Genomic DNA, 21812 nt, shown 5'->3' on the forward strand with positions numbered 1-21812 from the left:
GAACTCAGTGACTCAGGAGCTTGAGGTGGGCCCTCAGACCTAGGCAGTAAACGCACACATACAGCCTCTGGTATGCAGCTTGTAAGAGTTGTACCATCTTGTTTTTGTGCCACTCAGACATTAGCTTAAAGAAGGTAAGAATGAGGTACTCTACCAGTTCTTTCCTGTGGCTTTAGAACAGAACTGTCCTTTAGAACTGTCTTTCTAGATGCTAATATGGCTCCCCTGGGGTTGCCTAGAGGAGCCCAACAGTTTAGAAGGAACTAGGCAGAAACCATCCCACTGGAGTCACTGAAGGGCTGCGGCTGTGTCCTCTGGCCCAGGGTCAGATGGGGGTGGGCTCACGCCTGGCTTACACGGGACTCTCAGACACCACAGGGCTGACTGCTGGGCAAACCCGAGGGCTAGAGAAGACAATGCTTTCTGCCAGCGTCCCCTGGCCCATCAGTGAGCACTCCACCTGGGGAGGCAAGAACTCCTCACGGGAGGGTTCTGAGGATGCTCATCATTCTGCTTTGCCCACCTGCACGCCGCCCAAAGAGAAGTCTTGCTGGGTGGGGGTTCCGCTTCCTGGGTAGAGGCACAAGGCTGTTCCTTCCCACAGCCTTGGAGCGGGGACCTAACACCTGACTCAAAGTGCTAAGAGAACAGTCTTAAGCAGAGGCTAAAATGACAATGAGTCTTAGGAAAGGCTCACGGGCCCACGATGGCAGATGTTGGCACACCGTTGGCTCCCACATCACCTAAAAATCAGTTCTGAGGCGCCTGCCTAGAATGCAAGCCCTACACTGCCACCCCCGACTCCTCAAGCTTCTCTGAAACAGTACTGCTCACTTCGTCTCAACCTGCCTCACACTGCCGGTTAGCTATTTCACATGAGTTTGTTTTGTCCTCTCCACTATAATTTAACTTCTAGAGGGCAGGGGCCTTGTCTTACACATTTCTTCCACATTCTCCTCAGCATCCAGCACAGTACTGGGCACCAAGAGGGGACTCCAAAACAAGTATTTCGTGTGTTAAGTTCCAAGGCCAAGTGCCCATCCACAGTTCTATCTTATCAATAAAAGATCTCCAGGAGGGCTTGCTTCCTTTAAAATGTCATGTCTTAGCTTTGGAGTCTCTGACAAAACTTGTTTCTGTTTTGGGGGCTCTGATTTTAACCTGTCTGTGGGACTTTACAAAGTACTCAGAAATATCCTCTTGGCAGGGAGAGGGTTTGGGTGGAAATGCCTCAGGACAGAGAGTGCCCGCGGCAGCCATTACCCAGCTTGCCCTCAGCCCAGGAGCCTGTCCTCAACTTCTCTCAGCCTCTGTGGGAAGAAGGGAAGAGCACTTGCAGTGAGGAATCTCAAGGTGTGACTCCCTGAAGTCTGAGGAGGAGGAAAAAGGATCAAGCGCTGCAAGGAAAAAGAGCAGTCGAGTTTCGGGGATCGATTTTATTTGGGCTTCTCACAGTGGTTAGAGCCACTCCGTCTTCAGAACAATCACAGCACAGGAAATGCGTCACCGAGACTGCCCAGAAAAGTCTGACCAGCTGAATCTTATTGCTTAAAATACACATATTCACAATAACTGACAAAAGGTGATGTGCCTCACACGGGAATGTGTTAGCATTTGCAAATCTTCCGACTGTAGCACCAAACCCTCGACCAACCCCTTTCTTCTCGTTCACCTGGTACACCAGACTCCCTCACATCTCCCCGGCCCCCTCCCGAGTCCTTCAGCTCCCTACTTCCGCCTTTCGTCACGCAGGGCAGCCTCGTGTAGCAGGGGCCAGACCGTGATGCTGGACTCAAGCCCAGCTCCACCCGTTGCGTTTTCTTCTTCTCGTGCCTTTTGGGTTGGATGCTGCAGTGAACCCAGCAGTAAACACGTGGACCAGTTCCCCACTCTGACTGGAGAAGGAATCCTGAGAGGGCCAGAATCCATCCCTTCGACCAGTTAACTCAAGCAGGGTTCATTTTGGTAAAACTTGATCTCCTTTGAGACACTTCAGTGAGTTGTTTGAGACAAAAACAAAAAACAAAAACCAAAAGGTGGCAGGAAAGGCATCTGAGGGCTGTGGCACACTTCTGCCCACTCTCGCCACACATCGGCCACGTGCTGGACGTCAGCACAGGGAGGTAAGCCCTATGGCACTGTGGTGGCCGCCAAACCCTCCTGGCAATTCTGGGCAGGGCTGACGTCTGGGCCACAGCCAGTCCGAGCTTGACACTGAAGATCCAGTCCAGCTTCTGTCTGAGGTTCCACCCTGGCCTTCTGTCCCAATTGGTGGTGGACACCCCCGGAGGCTGAGGCCGAGGGCCAGGAGCAGCCGAGGGAGGCAGACAGGCTCAGAGCACGTTTCCGTTTACAGGGAGCAGAACACAGGCCTCCGAGTGTCCACGGAGCAATGTGCAAATTGCAGTGATGGGTAGAGTGAAACCTCTACTTGGAGCACAGCATCTCTGGCAAACGCGGGGACTGCCGCCGACAGCGCTGCTGAGCACACCCAAGCGCACAGCCAGACATGTGCTCAGCAAACAGTAAATGCGTAAAACAAATTACCTTGAGAGGGCTGCGCCTGCTCCAAACGCGTGGGTAACGTGAGCAGAGTGGCTGCCGTTCAAAGTGTATTCACAGGAAAACAGGGCTGGGGGCTCACACACGACGGACAGACACACACAGGTTATCCAAAAAGTCACTGTATACGGACTGCACTTTGTTCAACATGGATTTTGGTTTTGTGGACTCCAAACTCAGACACTCGTTCACCTCACAGCCTTGGGTTTGTCTATTTTGTGTGTGTGTGTGTATATATATACATATATACACACACATACACATATATACGTGTGTATTCATATATATACATATATATACCTTCCTTTCTTACCATAACATCAATGCCTAGTCTGAATGTCATCGTTCAAGAGTGGGGGAAGAACCAAACTCTTCATATGAACAGGGCTGGACAGGGAATGTTAGTTTCAGCAGTTTGCTTTCTCCATTCAGATTATTCCTATCAAAGCTCAACTGGTTTTTGAAGCCAAACTACAATAATAAGGATCCTGTGGTCCTTCAGGATGGCTGCCTTCGCCCTCCTACCTGGGCCACTTAGACACTTGACATAGGCTACAAAAATTAGTTACCCCACTCAAGGCGGGGTGGAGCAGGGAAAGGGCACGAAAACCACAGATAACCAAGGCATTTTTTCCAAATGGTCAGTTTGAAAAAACAAACAAATAAACAAAACAACTTACTCAGAATCAAGAGAAAATACTGTGTGAGAGTCAGGCTGCGGGACCGCCCTTTCTCAGGTCCCACAGCCTCCTCATTTGTTCATAGAGAACAGTGAGACGTGAAGGCCGGCAGACGTGTACTTGGGATTGGGGGAGGGTACTTATCACCTGTGGACACAGATCAAAAGGGCAGAGATGCAGAAAGCTGCACCTCTATCCACTGCCACAGCGCAGGGCCTTCTGCTCACCCGCAGAAGTTCCAGAGATAGCCCCCACCCAAGCCTGCACACAAAACTTCTCCTTCTGGCTCAACTGCAGCCAGGACTCTTTGAAGGCCAAGTTGGGAAAAAGCCGCAAATTTTCCTTTTCCAAAACAGAATTCTTGCCTGCCCACTGGTCAAGTTCTTATTTTCAGCTCACTTCTGTTGTTGTTTTTTTTTTTTAAAGAAAAAAACCAAAGAGAAGGCAGGTATAATCTTCCACACTTGAACCAGTCTGCGGCCAGCCAGGACCTGCTGGGAAGGGGCCCCTCCAGGATGCATCGTGCCACCTCGATCTCGTCACCTGGAATTTGAGAGCACAAGCCCTTTACCAACCCGCCACGCAACCGCCGGTCAGCTCTCATCTTCCCACAGGAGGAGCCCAATTCCGGCTCCGGAGACACTGGCAGCGAGGGGCGACAATCCCCAGACCACTGGGGCTTCATCCAGGGCTGAGACCTGCCACCTCTCTCAGACTGAGACGCAGCAAGGTTCTCATCAACTCACACCAGAACATGAATCCACTCCACCACCAAGAGTCACCTCAGGGCACAGTCTCATCCCCTCCTTGGGGGCTTCTGAAACGCACATCTCTCTGACCCAAGCAGGTAGTGACACGTGACTTGAAAAGAGGTAAAGGGGGACGGGGTGGGATATGAGGAATGAGTCACAGGACAACTTCTCAGCCCTCCGTGACACTGTATCTATGGGAGGCAAGGCACCCACACCCCAAACTGTACCTGGAGATGCAGGAAAACGCAGGAGCAGAGGGGAAAAAAAAAGGAACGCAGTCACTTAATGCTTCTCTCATGGTTCTCCCCTACCCTGGTTGCGTCGCCAAGTTCTCGGGCGCAGGCAGGGCCTGCTCTAGCTTGGGGAGCTGCTGCTCTGGGAGTTTGGGGAGTCCTGCTCGTTGATGGTGTTCAGCAGCAGGCAGGCAGGCAGCCGCGGCAGGTGAGGGTGCCCGGGCTCCCGGGCCTGCTCCTCGGAGGGCTGGCAGAGCCCTTCCTCCTCGTCGCCAGGGGGCCGCACGTGGCAGCTGTCGCAGAAGTCCAGGGGCCCGTCCAGAGCATCGTCGATGAGCGCGTTGAACTCTTTGAGGTCGTCATCATGGTGGCCCCGGTTGCACACACACACCTCGATGCCCGAGTCACCTGTGAAGCGGCGACGTCTGCCGGGCGTCTTGTCTTTGCTGTCAGGGAGGGCGCCGCCCTGCTCGGAGCTGTACTCTTTTAGCAGCTCCTCCTTACATTCGGAATCCTTGTCCAGGAAGGCCCCAGGGTCCACCTCCCCCAGGCCGGCCACAGAGCCACTGGGCTCCATCCCGGGGGCTTTGGTGGCTGCTGGGTCTGCTGGCACGTCAGAGGGCTCAGGGTCAGCGATGCTCGGGGGTCGCGTGCTGCTTCTGCTGGGCCCGGACAAGGGGCTGCTCTGAGCCCCCTGGGAGCCCCTGGTGGGGTCGGCGCCCGGGGGGCTGCCGCCTGTAGGGCCACACTGTGCAGGCAGCTGCTGCTGGAGCTGGAAGGCACTGTATGGTGGGGGAGGAGTTGGAGGTCGGTTCACCACTTCCTCATAAGGAGGTAGTAAATAGTTTGGCAAAAACCCTAAAATGGGGAGGTAGGGAGGAGAAATTACTGCACTGGCAATTGTTCTAGGACAGACTGCAGGCTCACACTAAGCATATGTCTCGTCCCACCCCCAGCATACCCACCGAGGGACAGCTACAGCTCTCAGGTACAGGTGGGGCACAGGGCTGTGAACAACTTTGCAGAGAAAGGGGGGTAGATTGGGAGTGACAGATTGTAGCTTCTGGAAATCTGAGAGCCCCTAAAGCTGCTTCACAGGCAAGGACTTCTACTTGTCTAGAGTTAAGGCAGAGGGTTCAGCAAATGTGGTGAATGGCCAAGAGAGTTCTGTCTGGAAGGGACCTGTTTTCCACATGCACGCAAGTCTCATGTTTCTAGCTCAGACTGTGTCCTCCATCTGCATCCCATAGGCCTCAGGGTCAGGGACCCTAAGTTAAGACTTTCCAGATGTATATCATGAAGAGAGCCTTTTTCTGGGAGGCTGGAAAACTGTGTTGCCTCTCACCCTAGTGTGGCAGGAGGTGGTCTGGAAATACACACCAAACCTCATCCTGATTCGCATCGAAAGCGGGTGGCTTACCAGTAAAGGGTGAGGGGCCTGTCATCAAGGCTTGTTAAGAACATGCCAGGGGAGTTATCTTTTGCTTTGAGGCACAGATGACCTAATTATAACAGTAATTGCTAGCATTTATTGAGCACTTACTATATGCCAGGCACTGTGCTAAGCACTTAACTCTTCTAGGTGTGGAATTCCAAATTTATGACTACTTTAGTCTGTAGAACACACAGCAGAATGGCTTTGGACAGGCTGTACTTCTGGGCCTCCACCGACCACTTGAGAGATCAGTGTAAGGAACCCCAGGGAGGGGCTTCCCTGGCGGTCCAGTGGTTAGGACTTGGCATTCTCACTGACAAGGGCCCGGGTTCAATCCCTGATCAGGGAACTAAGATCCCACAGCATGGCAAAAAAAAAAAAAAAAAAAAGGAACCCCAGGGAAGTCAGGTGAGTGTGCCCTTCAGTGGGTCACTGAGTTTCTTGGTTCTCAGGAAGTCCCAATGCTACCCCCCACCGCTGCCCCTTTTGTAGCAGCCTCTGCTAAGGCATATCACATGGCAGGAAGCAAAATGGGGGGATTTCAGGCCACTGACCTCTAAATCTCAATTCATTCACATCATACACCATACAACCACCTGCCTAAAAAAATCTGCCTAAACTAAAGGAGCAGAGATGTAGTCAGAACCCGGCTGGTGTGGACTGGAACGGCCCGGTGGCTGCCAGGGGCTGCATCCACTGCACTGGCTCCTTGGCGCTAAAGGTGCGCACCCCCTTGTTCCCACACTTGTGAGACCCTGCTCTGTGCGGGTCAAGGAGGCCAACCCCCTGTGCCCACAGTCTATGTGTCCTGGGCCCCAAGGGTGGGGTTTGGTGTACGTACTGAAATAAAATGGCAGCGCTGAGTAATTGTGGGCTTCCCGGTAGGCGATCAGGTTGATTTCATGTTGCCGCTGTTGGGCCTGAAGGCGGTGCTTGGCTCGGCGGTGGTGGCACACGCAGCAGCAACTCAGGATAATGATGATGGTCCACACGAGCCAGAACCCTGGGGGCAGGGAGGCGAGACAGAGAGGAGTGGGCACACCATGAATGCCAGCTGGAGGGACTGCTCTCGGCACAAGGAGGCCCGTGGACACTGCGCACCTGGTCGAAGCTGGCACTGTTGGCCCTTGCCTGGTGAAGTTACATTTAGAACCTGTGATCAATTTTCATGTTTGTACCAGAGTGAAAGACACGTGGGGCGGAAGAGGGCAGAAATGTAAGAATGGTGACCAAAAAAGAGGTCACCCACTCCAGGGCGCCTCCAGGGCTCCTGGGGGAAGGGAAGAATGCCAAGGCATCTGTGCAGCACTGCTGGTCCTCCCATATTTTAGGTTTGGGGGGCATTAAGTATGCTTACCTTTTAGGACAACGTGCCCTTCCTATCTTAAGAGATCGCTGAGAAAATGCTTCAGCCTCTCTTGTGCCCACCTCCCCACTCCAGCCCTGCTCAGGCCCACAAGGACAGCTCCCAGGCTCCCCACCAAGAGCGAAGAGCCCCTCAGAATCCCCACATCTCAGCAGATGCGTGGTTGCCGGGGGCCTCGGAGGGGCTACCTGATAAAATTTTTTTCTCTACCATGTTGCCTCCGTCATGCAAGAGTCACTGAAGTTAGAGGTGGAAAAATTCTAATTTCCTCAGGCCCATTTCTTCCCTGGAGAGTGTAAACAACTTCCTCTGCTCTTGCCATAATCCGGTACAATTCCATCTCCCACCATCACAAACAATCCACTCCCACCTCGCTTTGGCCTGCAGCTGCATTAGACTCGGGACCATCAGCGGCCTCCCCTTCTTCCTCCTGGCTCCAGAGAGGGGTAAAGGAGCAGGGGAGAAGCCTACTGCCCTCTTCCCCGGCAGATTGTTTCTTCTCATTTCCCACTGTGTTCTCTTGGATCATACTCAGAGAACCCTGGCAAACTGCAGTATAAGACCCCCTCTCCAATCTTCACATGTATACAGAAAAGGCTTCTAATTTTTTTTTTTAATGAATGAGCAATTTTGCTTTAAAAAATATAGAGAGAGACAGAGAGAGAAAAAAAGACTGGAAGGAAAAAATAGTGACATTTTAAGTCGTGGGATTATGAGAAGAAATTTTAATTTTCTTCTCCCAATTATTTTTCTTCTTTCAAATTATAAAACTGGAAACAAAGTAAGTTAAAACTTAAAAATATCTGTGACTAATTTTATTTTTGCTGGCTTTAAAAAAATTAACATATTTCTGAATAGGTTTTAAAATTCCTCTGGGAATGTCTTCATACAATGAAATGATATGAATCATTAAAAAATTATTCACAGAATACTATATTTGACATATAAAGATGTTTCTAATATTAAATGAAAATAAAAGATTACGAAACAGCATAAAATATGACCCCAATTTTTGCTTAAGAAAAAAGTATATATAAATGTCCAGAGGGATGATCAGGAAGTTAGTCATGAGGTTATTCCTGGACAATAGGACAGAAGATTTTCTGGTACCAGCTCTTGTTCTTTGCTTATTGCCGATAAGATGAACATGTACTTCTTTGAAATAAAAAAGAATATTTTTTCTCAATAAAAAAATAATCTGGGGCTTCCCTGGTGGCACAGTGGTTGAGAGTCCGCCTGCCGATGCAGGGGACACAGGTTCATGCCCTGGTCCGGGAAGATCCCACATGCCGCGGAGCGGCTGGGCCCGTGAGCCATGGCCGCTGAGCCTGAGCATCCGGAGCCTGTGCTCCGCAACAGGAGAGGCCACAACAGTGAGAGGCCCGCGTACCGCAAAAAAAAAAAAAAATCTGAGGAATAATTTTAAGGTGAGTTTTTATTAAATGAGAATAGATATTATTTTTCATTTGTTCTCTGTTCCTGAAGAACTTCAAGTTTTTCCCACTACAAACGTTATGTATATTTTTTATTGTCTGCTTTGTAATTATAAATTTGTGTTTAGAATGTGTTATGTATTTCTACATCTCTTGTCAGAATGAGTTAATTTCATTAAAAAAAAAAAAAAAAAGGCTTCCCTCTCCCAGCAAACAGATTTGTAAATGAATAAACCCCTGATTTTTTTTCCTGTTTGTACCAGAACACAATATTCTGAAAGATCCCACTGACATTTAGGGTGTGGCCTCTAGCAACACCCAGTGTGTTTCCTTTTGTCCTCCAGGGGTGTCCGGGCTGAATCTCCCCACAGAGCCACCCCTATGGGGTAAGGCAGGACAGCAGTACAGCCTTCCAGCCCTGGCAGGTTGGCAACACCACTGTGTAACACCTTTGCGTTTTCAGCACGTGTCGGTGTTCAACTGAACCTTCCTCTGAGGTCTAGCAACGGGACAGCAGGTGGAGGACAATGGGCAGAGAATCTCTTCCCCATTTCCCATCAGCAGACAGAAAAACCCCATTCCTAACCAGAGTTCATAAATGTAAGTTGAAGTCAGAAGTCTCCCTTGTGGTCCTTCCCGGAGTCGCTGCTGACATTTGCTTAACTTAACTTGGCACTTCTCTCCTTCCAATGCTTGCCAACTGGAGACTGGACACTGTAAGAGGAGCCCTCAGGGAACAGTTTTGAGGCCAGAAAGGAGCTCTGGGAGTGAACTGGCTTCCCGCTGCGGTCCTGTAACGTCCCCTCCAGCCCCTACGATCTGTTCAGCTCCCAGCCTCCCGGGGTGGGGTCACACCCGAAGGAAGCGGCACAAATAAGCACAATGCATTCTGCTGAAGAGCCTGACTCCAAGTGTATTTTAGAGTCAAGTCAAAAGATTCTCGGCTAACCACTTTTTTATACTACCCAGCATCATCTCACAATCCTTTATACTTCGGTGTTACTTTATAATTTTCAAAGTACATTCTCCCATGAGATAATCAGCACCAAACTCTACAATTTTTTACCTCCCAAGTCATTTTTTCAATTTTCTTACCTAAAGGTAAATTAACTTTTAACCTTAATGCTGCAATATATATATGATATAAGGCAAAACTTCTCAGCTATATTATGATGGCCTTTAAAAAAAAATAAAGTTATTTATTTATTTATTTATTGCTGCATTGGGTCTTTGTTGCTGCGTGTGGGCTTTCTTTTTAGTTGCAGCAAGCAGGGGCTACTCTTCCCTGCGGTGCGCAGGCTTCTCATTGCGGTGGCTTCTCTTGTTGTGGGGCAGTCTCTAGGCGTGCAAACTTCAGTAGCTGTGGCACATGGGCTCAGTAGTTGTGGCTCGTGGGCTCTAGAGCGCAGGCTCAGTAGCTGTGGCACTCGGGCTTAGCTGCTCTGCAGCATGTGGGATCTTCCCAGACCAGGGCTCGAACCCATGTTCCCTGCATTGGCAGGTGGATTCTCAACCACTGCACCACCAGGGAAGCCCTATAATATAGGCTTTTAATAAGAAAAATCTCAGGCACTGGTTTTTATGTTGACCAAATATTTCTGTTTCTCCCCCATCCTGGCATGTGGGTAAGCTTGAACTTCCTGGTGCCCTTATGATTGTGACACTTTGGGGCAGCTTCTAACTAATAAATTGAGATTGGAAGTGACAGGTGTCACTTAGAGGCCAGAATATTTCTTGCTGATGTGAGACCCTCTGTTAGTCTCCCTTCTGCCATGGCAAGCCGTAACATTCCAGATAGTGACTTCAGGGTCAGTCTGGCCCCAGGGGATAAAGAAGTAGGAACAAAGTTCTCGTCCAACCTGTGATGGACATACAGTGTGAGTAATAAACCTGTTGTTTTAGGGCCACTAGGAGTTTGGACTTGTTTATTACTGAGCATAACCTCTCGCCTATCCTGACTGATGCAGTATCTTTGTAGGTTTTTCTGGGGGAAAGGATTTAAAATGTTCATCAGATTCTTAAGAGAATCCTTATTCCAGAAAAAGCCTGAGTTCTATTGAACTAGAAATATAATAGAAAAAATAGATCTTTTTTTTTTTTTTAAGGAAAAATGAGGCAGGGTAGAAAGAGGCTGGGGGAAGAAATGAGACAAGAGGAAGGCGTGCCCTTGGCAGAGTTACCCCAGTTATATTGAAGAGCACCAGAAAACTCACATGTTTACTGAAATTCCATCAGCTGCATCTGTTCATGTGGTATCATGGGCAGAAAAACTCTCTCTACCACGTACCACTTATATGACGTGATATAAAATCTCAAACTGAGTTTTGCATTTCTAATATAGTATCACAAAGTGATAGTGTGGATCAAAACTAGGAGAAAACTAACTTGGGAGCAGAAGGGGCCTAGTGGGGTAATGAGGCATTAGCACAGGTCCAGAAAAGGCCCCTAAGGACTGGTCCAACTTGATGGAGTTAATGTGGGAAGACAGAAGGCATTCTTGGTTTGACCCTCACAAAACGGATGCTATTGGTAGCTATTCTAGTCAAAGCCGTGTCCCATCAGCTTTAAAAGGGGGACCGTCCAGACTAGTACCTATGGAGTTGTACAAACTTTTGATCTTTTCACTAGATTTCACAAACAAGGAGGAAAGTTTTAAAAAGGAAAACCTACTGAAAGAGCCAAACAGAGAAAGACAGAAGCATGCCCTCCTCCCCAAACACACATCTACCACAGATTATATTCCCCACTGACCTTTGAAAGCTGTGACCTCATGGTGGGATGCATTTGTCATGCTAAGCAAAGTGGAAAACATGTTTTTAAAAACAATCACTGAGTCACGTGCCCCAGAGCTCACTATAAACTTGGGAAAACACCACTCCCCAACTGGCAGGAAATTCCTCATTAGGAAGCCAAAGTATACTGTCAACTAGCTCTCCTTCTACCCCACAGGATGGTGGGTGACCTCCCTGGCCCCTGATAGCTCTTAGCAGGAGCTCCTGACACTGCCGCTGTGGAAAAAGGACTGAATTTGGGAAATGAAGACTTTAGAGGACTTGCAACTTCATCGGAAAGACTGGACAAGTTTCATTTCCTAGCTTTGTGGCCTTGATCATTTTGTCTTTACTTCCCTCATCTGTAAAATGGAGAGAATAATGGTTTCTACCTTGTGAGGATTACCGAGTTAGTATCTGTATGCAGAGTACTCAAGCGTGCACATTCGAGACCTTTCACGACCTGGGCCCACCACCCTTCCAGCCTGGCACTGAAGAGTTCAGGAAGGGGGTAGCTTTGTGTGAGGCACACTGACCTCACTACTCAGCTGCGACCAACTGACTGGCTACTTAACGCCCCTGGTCCTGAGAAACGGGATATGTGTACCTGGCAGGGTTGTATTTGGGGCGGGCTGAGCTAACGTGTGTGAAGACCTTAATGAGTACCAGGCACACAGCAGAGTTCTATGCACGTCAGCACCCTCATCTCCCCTGGTCGAGCCCCACAGCCCAGCCCCATGGCCACAGGGGAAAGGTTAATGAGATGCATGCTCTCTTCTTTCCCATGAGGTCTTGACCTATGGTGTTTGGTATTCTTTGGCCTGGGAAGTCATTCTACCCTTCTCCATGTGATTAAATCCTATCCACGCTTTAAGGCCTACCTCAAATGCCACCTCCTCCATGCAGCCTGCCTGAATCCTGTCCAGCTAAAGCAAACTCTCCTGGCACATACATCGCAGTCCTTGCACGTACACTCCACTCTCTACTTTGCATCACTAGTGAGGCACGTTGTCTTATCTCCTCTCTCTGCTCAGACTCCCTTCTTGATGGCAAGGATTCTGTCTCCCCACACGCTCTAACACAGAAGAGGCCACAGCATCCAGTAGGAACTTGTTAGAATTGCAAATTCTCAGGTCCACCTCAGACCTATTGAATCAAAAACTCTGGGACTGGGGCCCAGAAATCCGTGCTTTAATAAGCCCTCCAGGAAATGCAGATGCTTGCCAAAGTCTGAAACCACTGGAATAAGAGTTTGCTGAATAGATGATTGAATGATGAAAGTACAAGTGCCATGAAAATGCATGGGATGATAATAATAATAATGGCCAGGTTCTTATAGCCTCAGCCACGGCAGTGGTAAACAGGACCCTCACTTCCAGACTGATGCAGACCCAGGAATGACCCCTGGCTTAACGTTACAAGAGACTGAAAAGACACGGGAGTAAGGGCGCTGGCTGAAGCTTAAGGTCTGTGTGTGCTTGTGTGTCTGTGTAAAGTGGGCTCTGTGTGTGTATGTGTGTGTGTGAGACAGTCCTCAGCACACAGGAAAATTCAGCTAAGTAGTGGTATGAGGGTTGGCAGAAATGGCATTTGTTTTTCCGTGAGGCCTTCCCTGTAGGCAACTATGGTTAAAGAGGTACTTTGACAAAAACCCTGCCAAGGATTTCCTGGCTGAGATTTTTTTCCTTCCAAAGGAAAGAGACAAAAAGAATAATGCAAAGCCCATTACTTTCACATTTCAGGCAAAGTTCAGAGGCAATTAGAGGGAACAGGGTTCAAAGCGCAAAAAGCACAGTTCTGATGAGAACTGAAAGGGCTCATTCCTACGCTCAACCTCCCTCCTCTACACATCAGGCCGAGGCCAGGCCCCTAAGAAGGAGGAAAACCAAAGAATTCCGAGAGGGGTGGAACACTCACTGGGCATCTTCTGACCAAAAAGCCATTTCTGGGCACAGACAAGAGGAAGTTTGGCTTTTACAGTCTCCGTCCCCCCAGAGCTTGGAAAGCATGGGCCAACTTGTACAGGGGTGAGTCTTTCCTCCCTGTCCAGACTCTGGTCTCCATCTGACCTTCTCCTTTCCCCGGCTGACCACAACTGGAGAGGTGATGAGCCACTGTGTAGCTCTTCCCCTGGCTTTCTTCAGGCCCTCGGGACGAAGTGCCTGGTTCCCAGACTGCCTGCCACCCTGCCACCTGGGCCTCCCTGTCCCAGCTGCCCCACCCCCAGCCCTGGCTTTGGTGACCCAATTCTGGTGGCTACTGAGTCTGCTCTGCCAACAGCCCAGGAGGCTCTGTCAATCTGAGATGGGGGCCATCAGCAACTCCATTCTTTCCGCAACTGATGCCGCCTGGGCCGGGCCCCAGAAAAACAAGCTGCAGCTCTGTGGCTTTTTTGGCAGCCCAGCTTCAACTTTTGTTTTAACAAGGGGTGGGAGGGAGAATTTGAGCCCTGCGGTTATCTGCATTTTGAAACATTTAAACACAGACTGTCCACCTGCCTGGCACTTTGTGTTTCTCTAGTGAGTCCCTCAGCCCCACCCCTTCTAAAATAGCACCAACAACTCCAGGCCTGCCTTTGCTGCTGCTTATATAATGCTTGCAGGACTGGTGGGGACATCTTGAACCCTGTTCTCTCCTTGGGGAGGAGTCTGCCCTTAACCACCCCTGAGCCCGTCCTCAAAAGGAAAGGACAAGAGTGAGGAGAGGTCCTGTTTGTAGGACCCACTCCCACTGGCTACAAGATCCATTTGCATTTAGAGGGAGAGGCTTCCCAGCCAGTAGTCTAATTTCCTTTGCATTTCAAACAATAGCCCTTCTAGCTGCTTTCTGACCATATCACTGATGTGGGGGGAATGGGGAGATCAGAAAGGAGAAGGGGAAAAAGGGAAGAGATGGTGGTGATGGTAAGGGCATGGCTGACCAGCAAGCATAAAGTTTGTTTCCAAATGGAGGGAGTGATGGGGGCTTAGAATTCTCTGGGGAAACAGTTAGCGTTTCCTCTAGCAACAGACAGTTATGAGAACCACTGCATGCTGGTCACCTGGCAACTCTCTGCCCTTAGGACCCTCCCATTCTCCCCTTCTTTGTCCAGCATCCTACAGTGTCTCGTCTGAGTTCCAAGAAGATTAGAGTACAAAGGGCTTTAGTGACCTCTCCAAGCCTGGGTCACTCCCTGACGACCACAGCACTGTCTCCACCCTTGTGCAACTCTGGAAGGTGCAAGCAGTCCTGGCTGCCACCAAGCAGTGGCAAGACGAGGATTATCTCCACATGGCAGTGAGCTGACAGTAACAGGTTAGGTAGACTGGAGAAGCCTCTAGACACTTCAGTTTGTGATCTGGGGAAGGAAGAAAAGGGGCTGAACCTATAGACTCATTCTCTCCAGGAGGGCTCTGTCGGCAAGGACCTAGGAAAAGATTATCCCTTTGAGAGGGACCCTCAGAAACAGAGGTAGCTCCTTGATGATCTCTGGGGAATTCTGGAAGCCCTGGTGCTTCTTACAAGAAAATGGCATTACAGCCATCCACAGAGAACAGCCCAGCATTCACAGCAGCTTGGCTGCTGCAAACCTCTCTTTGCAAAGATGACGAGCCTGGGCACCTGGGCTGGCCCATGAGAGGATGTAAGTTGTTGTCACTGCTCGGCACACTCAGGAGAGGGCATCAAAGAGAACCCCATTCAGGAGATTCTGCAGCAGACCTGCTAACCACGGCTTCTTAAGAAGGCTCAGGACCATGTTATCCGGTCGTTAGCGCATGGTGTCCGAAGAGCACCAGAGCTCTCCTCCTCTGCAGAGAGATCGCTTCTAGAACCTGGAAGCAGATTCTGCTCACCAACACTGCCACCAAGAGAATAAGAAAAGGGCTGACCGGCCTATGGTTTCCCAATGAGCAGAGGCAGTAACCGAGAACCTGGGATGCCAAGACATCCCCAGGCAAGGACTTACACCAGAGTTCATAGTAGTAGTTGCAGCACTGAGACTGTCCACAGCAGTGTCCTGTGTCACAGATGTAGCTTTGATTGTTGGTACCCACGCAGGTTTCCTTATCCTAAAAGAAATAAAAAAACACTGTAGCATATTAAATTATAGCTTTTAAACACTACTTTTCTTTTCATCCTCCTCTTACTGATCGCCTGCCCACCTTCCACCAAAACGGTTTGTACAAATGTTTATTGAAAGAAAAGAAAGAGAGAGAGAGAGAAAGAAACAGAGAGAGAAAGGAAGGGAGGGAGGGAGAGAGAGAGAAAGGAAAGAACCACACAACAACAGCAGATTTAAGAAAAATAATATGGTTTATTAAAGGGGGAAGAGGATTCAGTACACAAAGCCGACTGGTAAAGAGCAGAGTTCTCCTCCTTGCTTTCTTTATATCTAAGCAGAAACACTCCACGTTCTGGTCCTAAACTCAGCCAGTAAGAAGGTGGTGATTCTCCTGTAATAGGCTGTATATTTTAAATAAATCCGGTTTCTCTGTGAAAGTTCCCAGAATAATGAAGGCAGCACGTATTCTAGGATTGGCATCTGGTCAGTCAGTCCATCTTCCCTTCAAAACACATATCTCCAAGGTTAATTACAGTGTGATTCAAAAGAAGGCTAAAAATCTTGCTACTAAAATTCTTTCAATCTTAAGAAAAGGGGTGACTTGCTCAGGTGACCTAATCCAATTTTAATTTGCTAGATCTTTTTTTGCTTACCAAATGATCTCTTAATAATCTTGACTGGATCTAGGATTCACACTGTCCCTTGTCAGGGACAGCTACAGAAAGGGCACCGCTGAGTAACCATCTAGCATTTTGCCAAATTCTATTCACAGCACTGGTGGATGGGGATGGAGGTGGAAAGGTTTTTTTATATTTCGTAGTTAAGATATGAAATACCCCACCGGCTGACCTAAACTTCAGCCTCAAATGTCCTCTGGGTCACAGTGCATATGATGAGACCTAGAAGATCTGGCTTTCAACATTTCTTTGTTCTAAAGAAGTAACACATGCAGTGACTGGACACAGTCTTTGTGCCAAGCACCGGGTTGGGTACAAGGGATACAACGATGAATAAGAAATTGTCCCTAACCTCAAGAGGCACAGAGCTAGGAAGGGAAAAAACCCTGCTCAGCAAAGAAACTAAAACCACAGTATTATATGTGCTGCTACTCAGGCTGACCCTGCCCAGAGTGTACATCCGGGCGGACGTCTGCCAGTGGAAACTCAAGTCACAGGGTCGGTTCCTGTTCTCTGGGTCTTGCTTTATACTACGCTGTCTGTTTGGCCAAGGGTACAAACAAAGCACTCCAGCGACTGTCCACAGGGCTAGAGGCTGGGCACCTGAAGCCACGAGGACAAAAGAAAGGGCATGGCTACAACCCAGATCCCTGGCTCAGTGTGTATTTCCACCACATCCTCAGGTGTTTCCTGGTCTTTAAGAGTCTTACACCCTGGTATAAAGGGGTTTAGGAAGAAGGAAACATGGGAAAGGCATTTGTCGACTCTGACAATGAGGGTTTCACAATAGTATTGCAGAGTTCTTCCTATCTTTGCCTTCCTGTGTCCGCCATAAGTAAAATGGCACACCTAGCAGGTGGCTGTCCAGTGGGACATCTCCTCTGAGGCCTGATGCACGTGGAGAAAGCAGATCTGTGTTCGTTGCTTTTGCTAGAACCCACCCTCTCCCTCTTGACTTCAGAGCAAAACACTGCTTTCCTAAGGACATCAAAAAGTTTCTCCCAAGTTTACCAGGCCCTGAAATGCCATTCTTCTGGCCTGGCTCACAAGAGCACAGTTCAAACTGTCCACATAGTTTCTAAAAGAGGCCGCGCTGCCTACACTCTGACACATGAAAGAATCCAGGGACACTTCTGCCTCAAGAAAATTCACCAGATGAGGTCCAGGCTCGGACCACAGGGCAGCCAACTGGTCCTCTGTGAGGCATGAAATGGAACGTGTCTGAAATCTAAACAAGTGGCATCCTCATGACCTACTGGTGTCAGCTTTTCTCTTGGCTCTCCCATCCCCCGAGGCAGGAAGCCCAGTGTAAACAGAACCCCACTCTTTTTCCCTGCTCTGCCTCCACTTTCCCAGGGACAGCAGACTGTGGCAGCATCACTTAACTCAGTTCCTCAAATACTTTTTTTTTTTTTTTTCTGTACGCGGGCCTCTCACTGCTGTGGCCTCTCCCGTTGCGGAGCACAGGCTCCAGACGCACAGGCTCAGCGGCCACGGCTCACGGGCCCAGCCACTCCGCAGCATGTAGGATCTTCCCAGACCGGGGCACGAACCCGTGCCCCCTGCATCGGCAGGCGGACTCTCAACCACTGCGCCACCAGGGAAGCCCCTCAAATACTTTTTACCCAGTGTATCTCATCCCTTGCTTTCCTCCCCGCAAGTAGAGTCCCCAAGTTGCCTGAGATGATCTTGGTTATGGGAACTGTCATTTTCTGCTGCAGAAGGAAGGAAAGCAGGTAGGCAGGTTAAGAAGACAAGATGTGGGTTCATGGACCTTTAGCAAGGAAGACATGAAGGATTAAGAAGGTAGCGAGATGTGAGTGTCATGAGCTCCTCCAGAGAAAGAGACCTTCTGGTATGAAAGGAAAATCCAGAAGCCTTGTGTTTGGCCCTAGCTCTGCCATTACAGAGGAATGGCACTCTGGACAAGTTATTCAATGGCCCTAGAGCTGGTTAAGATGCTCACTCATGTCTCCTTAAACCCAAAGGGTTTATTAGCCTACCCACCACCCATTCCCTTTGACAGCAGCCTCGAGCCAATGCAAGAGCTCCTGTAACCTATGCCTCCTCTCAGTCAAAGCAAAGAACAGAGGTGTGCAAATGTTGCTTGGTGCTCTTCCACCCTTCCCTGTATGAGGAAGTCACCCAGAGGACTTTCAAGGATCTCCAGGCAGCTCAAGATACAAACGGTAAAGATTCAGTCAGATCTGGGTTCAAAGCCCAGTTCTCACACTATGCTTATTACAGTGTAACTTGGGTAAATGACTTAACTTCTCTGAGCACTCAATATCAACGTTATTCTACGAGCCATTATTGTTGGGCATGAAAGACTATTCAATACACAGCACTCTGCATTCACTCAGAACTATTTCTCAGAAGAGTAAAGTTCACTGGCAATGTGGGCTGCTTCAGACACATGAAGAATAGAAAAAGGTAGAGAGAATGCAATGGCAAGTTCAAACATGAAAAATTCTCAGCACTCTTTATGAGCACCCTTTGCTTTTCTTCCAAGCATCTCCAAGCACTACGACATTATGTTGTTCAGGCCAAGTCTTGAAGAGTGGGAAGTTAATATCCCACCCCACACCCCCTTCTCAAGAGTGAACAAGAGTTATATCGTGCACTCCCTATGGGCAGGAGCTCTGTCTCCTTAATCCCCCTCCCCAACTCCAAGAATGAGCACAGTGCTTGGCACACAAAGGTTTGCTGAATGAAACAATGGCTATGCAGCCTCTGTGAAGGCAGAATGAGCTGGGGTGAATAATACGGCTAGTGTATACTGAGTACCTGCTATGTTCCAGGCACTGTTCTAAATGCCTTACAAGTCTTCCTTCATCTAAACTTGAAAGCACCACTATGAAGAGGGTAGTATAAGAGAATTGAGGTCAACAGAGGCTAAGTCACTTGCTGGAGGCCACACAGCTAGGAAGCAGTCCAATCTAATTCATCCAACTCCAGAGCCTGAGCTTTTAACTATTAAGCTACAGCCTCCTTGGTTTAAGTTATACTTCTTCACTTGCTTTTTACACTTCAGATGCTTAAATAAATCCACTTAAAAGCCCCAAACCAAACAAAATCAATATTTCGTCTTTGAGGGAAAAGATAAGGGCCCTGCCCTTGTGGAGCTCTTTGACTTTGGGAACATCTTCTGCTTGGCAGTGAGGAGGGGCAACATGCTTGGGCTTCCTCTCTTCTTTGTTTGAAAGGTCATTATTTTCACATACTGATTTTCTGAAAAGCAGAATGGTGGTTGTCCCATTGGGGAACACAGGGCCTTCACTCCTTCCTTCAACATTTACTGAGTACCTACCCTGCACCAGCACTGAACTAGTGGTGGGGAACACAATGGAAACATAAAAGGCCAAAGCAGTCACGCACTTTACCCTCATGGAGCTTAAAGTCCAATGAAAGATGATAAAGTAATCATACAGATAAAACTGTAGGAAGGAAAAGTATGTGATTTGGTGAAAGCTTACAATAATTAAGAACTAGGAACTAGTCAAGGAGGTCTAGAGAGCTGTGAGGAGGGTAAGCTTGAACTGAGATTGCCAGGATGGTTAGAAAGTTAGTAACTAGGGAAGAGGGATGGGAAGAACATTCCAGGAAAAGGAAATGGTACGAGAAAAGCCCTTTAGCTAGGAAACGGCTGAACAAATAGGTAAGGAAGTTAGGTAAGCAGGGACAAGATGAGATCTGCATTTTAAAGATACTTTTTTCCCAGGCAATGTTTTCATTTGCACAAACTCCTGGCCCAAATATGCTAGAAACGTAGACCTGTCATAAAGAAACTTTGGGTGAATAACACATGCTCTTACGCTGAGGTCTTTCACCTCAGAATGAGACTGTGATGATGACCATCAAGATCCTCATTTGTTAAACGTGTACCTTCAGCTCTGGTACTGCGGTGACCAGTTCCAAGAAACGGGGCACATATGGTCACCAAACAAAAAGCACAGGTGTGAAGAAGCAGGAAGCAAGACCAACACTGCCCTGGAAAGAACATTTACAGTGGAAGAGGATGAATAGTATGCCTTTTGCACATATGCAAAAAGTTACCTCGTCTCTTTGGCAGCAGCATAAACTATGGGACTAACATCATTTTCCTTAAGAGTTTCAATGTCTTAGAGTTGCTATTCTTACTGAGCCACTGTAAAGGTCAATTTGATCAGTGTAAGAACTTTCAAAGTGCCAGCATAAAAAGACACTGGGCAGTAATGATTCCCCGGGCATGCTTTTAATTTGCCAATTTATGGGGCTGGAAAACCCTGCTAGCAACTGGCAACAGCACCTTCATGCCCTTAGGAAAGCGGTGAAGTTTTAAAGTTTAAAAGTGAAAAATAGGAAAATTGAAATCCTTCACAGGATGTTAAAGCACAGATGCTAAATCTCTTGGCTGCTGGATATGCATGAATTTGGAGCACCATCTCTGGCCTTCTCTACAGGGGAAAGGAATGGAAACATCCATTTCTACAAATCAAATAACAAATATGTATTGATACCCTTTCCCCACTTGCCAGGCACTGTGTTGGATGCTACAGCTACCACATTGAGCAAGAGATTCTAGAGGAAAAGATCTTGCTTCTAGCAATGTAGCTGGGTAGGTAACTTTAAAAATATGATAATATTCTTTTGGGACTCCCCTGGCGGTCCGGTGGTTAAGACTTCACCTTCTAATGCAGGGGGTGCGGATTCGATCCCTGGTCGGGGAGCTAAGATCCCACATGCCTCACGGCCAAAAAAACCAAAACGTAAAACAGAAGCAATATTATAACAAATTAATTTATATATATAAATATATATATTATTTTAATTACACAGCTGAGCTTGCAATAAAGCAAGGAAGAGCCCTCGGACCAAAAATGTTGGGGGTGGGGAACTAGAAACTACAGTGTTAAATGAAATCTGGCCTTCCCAGCTGCCGTGGAAAGAAGGGCTGTTTGTTTTCTTGGGTCCACCTAAAACAGGGAATTGGAACTGAGTCCCAATATCAGGTGAAGACCCTTCAAAGAGACAGAGCAGACTAGAAAAAAATTAGCCCTTTGGCACACAGTGACAATAAGAAAGGTCTGAATTGAGAGGGAAAAAGTATCTCTTCTAATAATCTGTAACCATCGGCTTTTCCGCGAGCTAATTTGAGATCTGAATTGTGCTACTACATAGTCTGAGAATCCCCAAGCCAAAATTTTAACACAAAAAGTAATCCCAGGACTTGCCTGGTGGTGCAGTGGTTCAGAATCCGCCTGCCAGTACAGGGGACATGGGTTCAATCCCTGGTCCGGGAAGATTCCCACATGCCACAGAGCACCTAATCTGGTGCGCCGCAACTACTGAGCTTGCACTCTAGAGCCCATGAGCCACAACTACTGAGCCCTCATGCCACAACTACTGAAGGTCGTGTGCCTAGAGCCTGTGTTCCGCAACAACAGAAGCCACTGCAATGAGAAGCAAGCTCACCACAACAGAGTAGCTGAGTAGCCCCCACTCACCACAACTAGAGAAAGGCCATGAGCAGCAATGAAGACCCAATGCAGTCAAAAAAAAAAAAAAAAGTAGTCCCAGAATGGGACATGTGGTAGAAGAAACGTAAAACTCTAAAGAGACCTACCCTCCATCAGGGCATGAAAGATGCCCACAGATAAAGCTCTGTTGAAGATGAGCTCACACAAAATATAAAAACTTATGTAAAAATAATCCATCACAAACAAGATGTGGGAAATTCAACAAATAGGTGGATAAGACTCTCCAAAAAAACTTAATAGAATGATCAGATAAACTGTAATATATATACATGTTTCAAATGATTAAAGCCAAAAAGAAAAACATGAGAAAAGAACATACTAAAAAAGAGACAGTGACCAAAT

The 21812-nt window shown here is 48.1% G+C and overlaps 1 protein-coding gene across 9 annotated transcripts in view; it reads right to left on the bottom strand.

Moving 5' to 3' along the window:
* Window positions 1–1173: 1173 nt before the first annotated feature.
* The window catches only part of WBP1L (WW domain binding protein 1 like), a 58974-nt gene continuing 38335 nt past the window's right edge, over window positions 1174–21812 (bottom strand). For 5 of the 9 annotated variants that reach the window (XM_082854865.1, XM_082854868.1, XM_082854867.1 and 2 more), the window contains 3 exons: window positions 15179–15281; window positions 6504–6665; window positions 1175–5085 (listed from right to left, as the gene is read on the bottom strand). In XM_082854865.1, coding sequence (XP_082710991.1) covers window positions 4349–5085; window positions 6504–6665; window positions 15179–15281 — 1002 coding nt within the window. In that variant the 3' untranslated portion in view covers window positions 1175–4348. Of the gene's footprint in view, window positions 5086–6503; window positions 6666–15178; window positions 15282–21812 lie in introns of all 9 variants that reach the window. The other 4 variants (XM_082854864.1, XM_082854861.1, XM_082854863.1 and 1 more) reach the window with 1 other exon arrangement.

This window comes from Leucopleurus acutus, assembly GCF_964270905.1.
Source record: "Leucopleurus acutus genome assembly, chromosome: 14".
Lineage (NCBI taxonomy): Eukaryota > Metazoa > Chordata > Mammalia > Artiodactyla > Delphinidae > Leucopleurus > Leucopleurus acutus.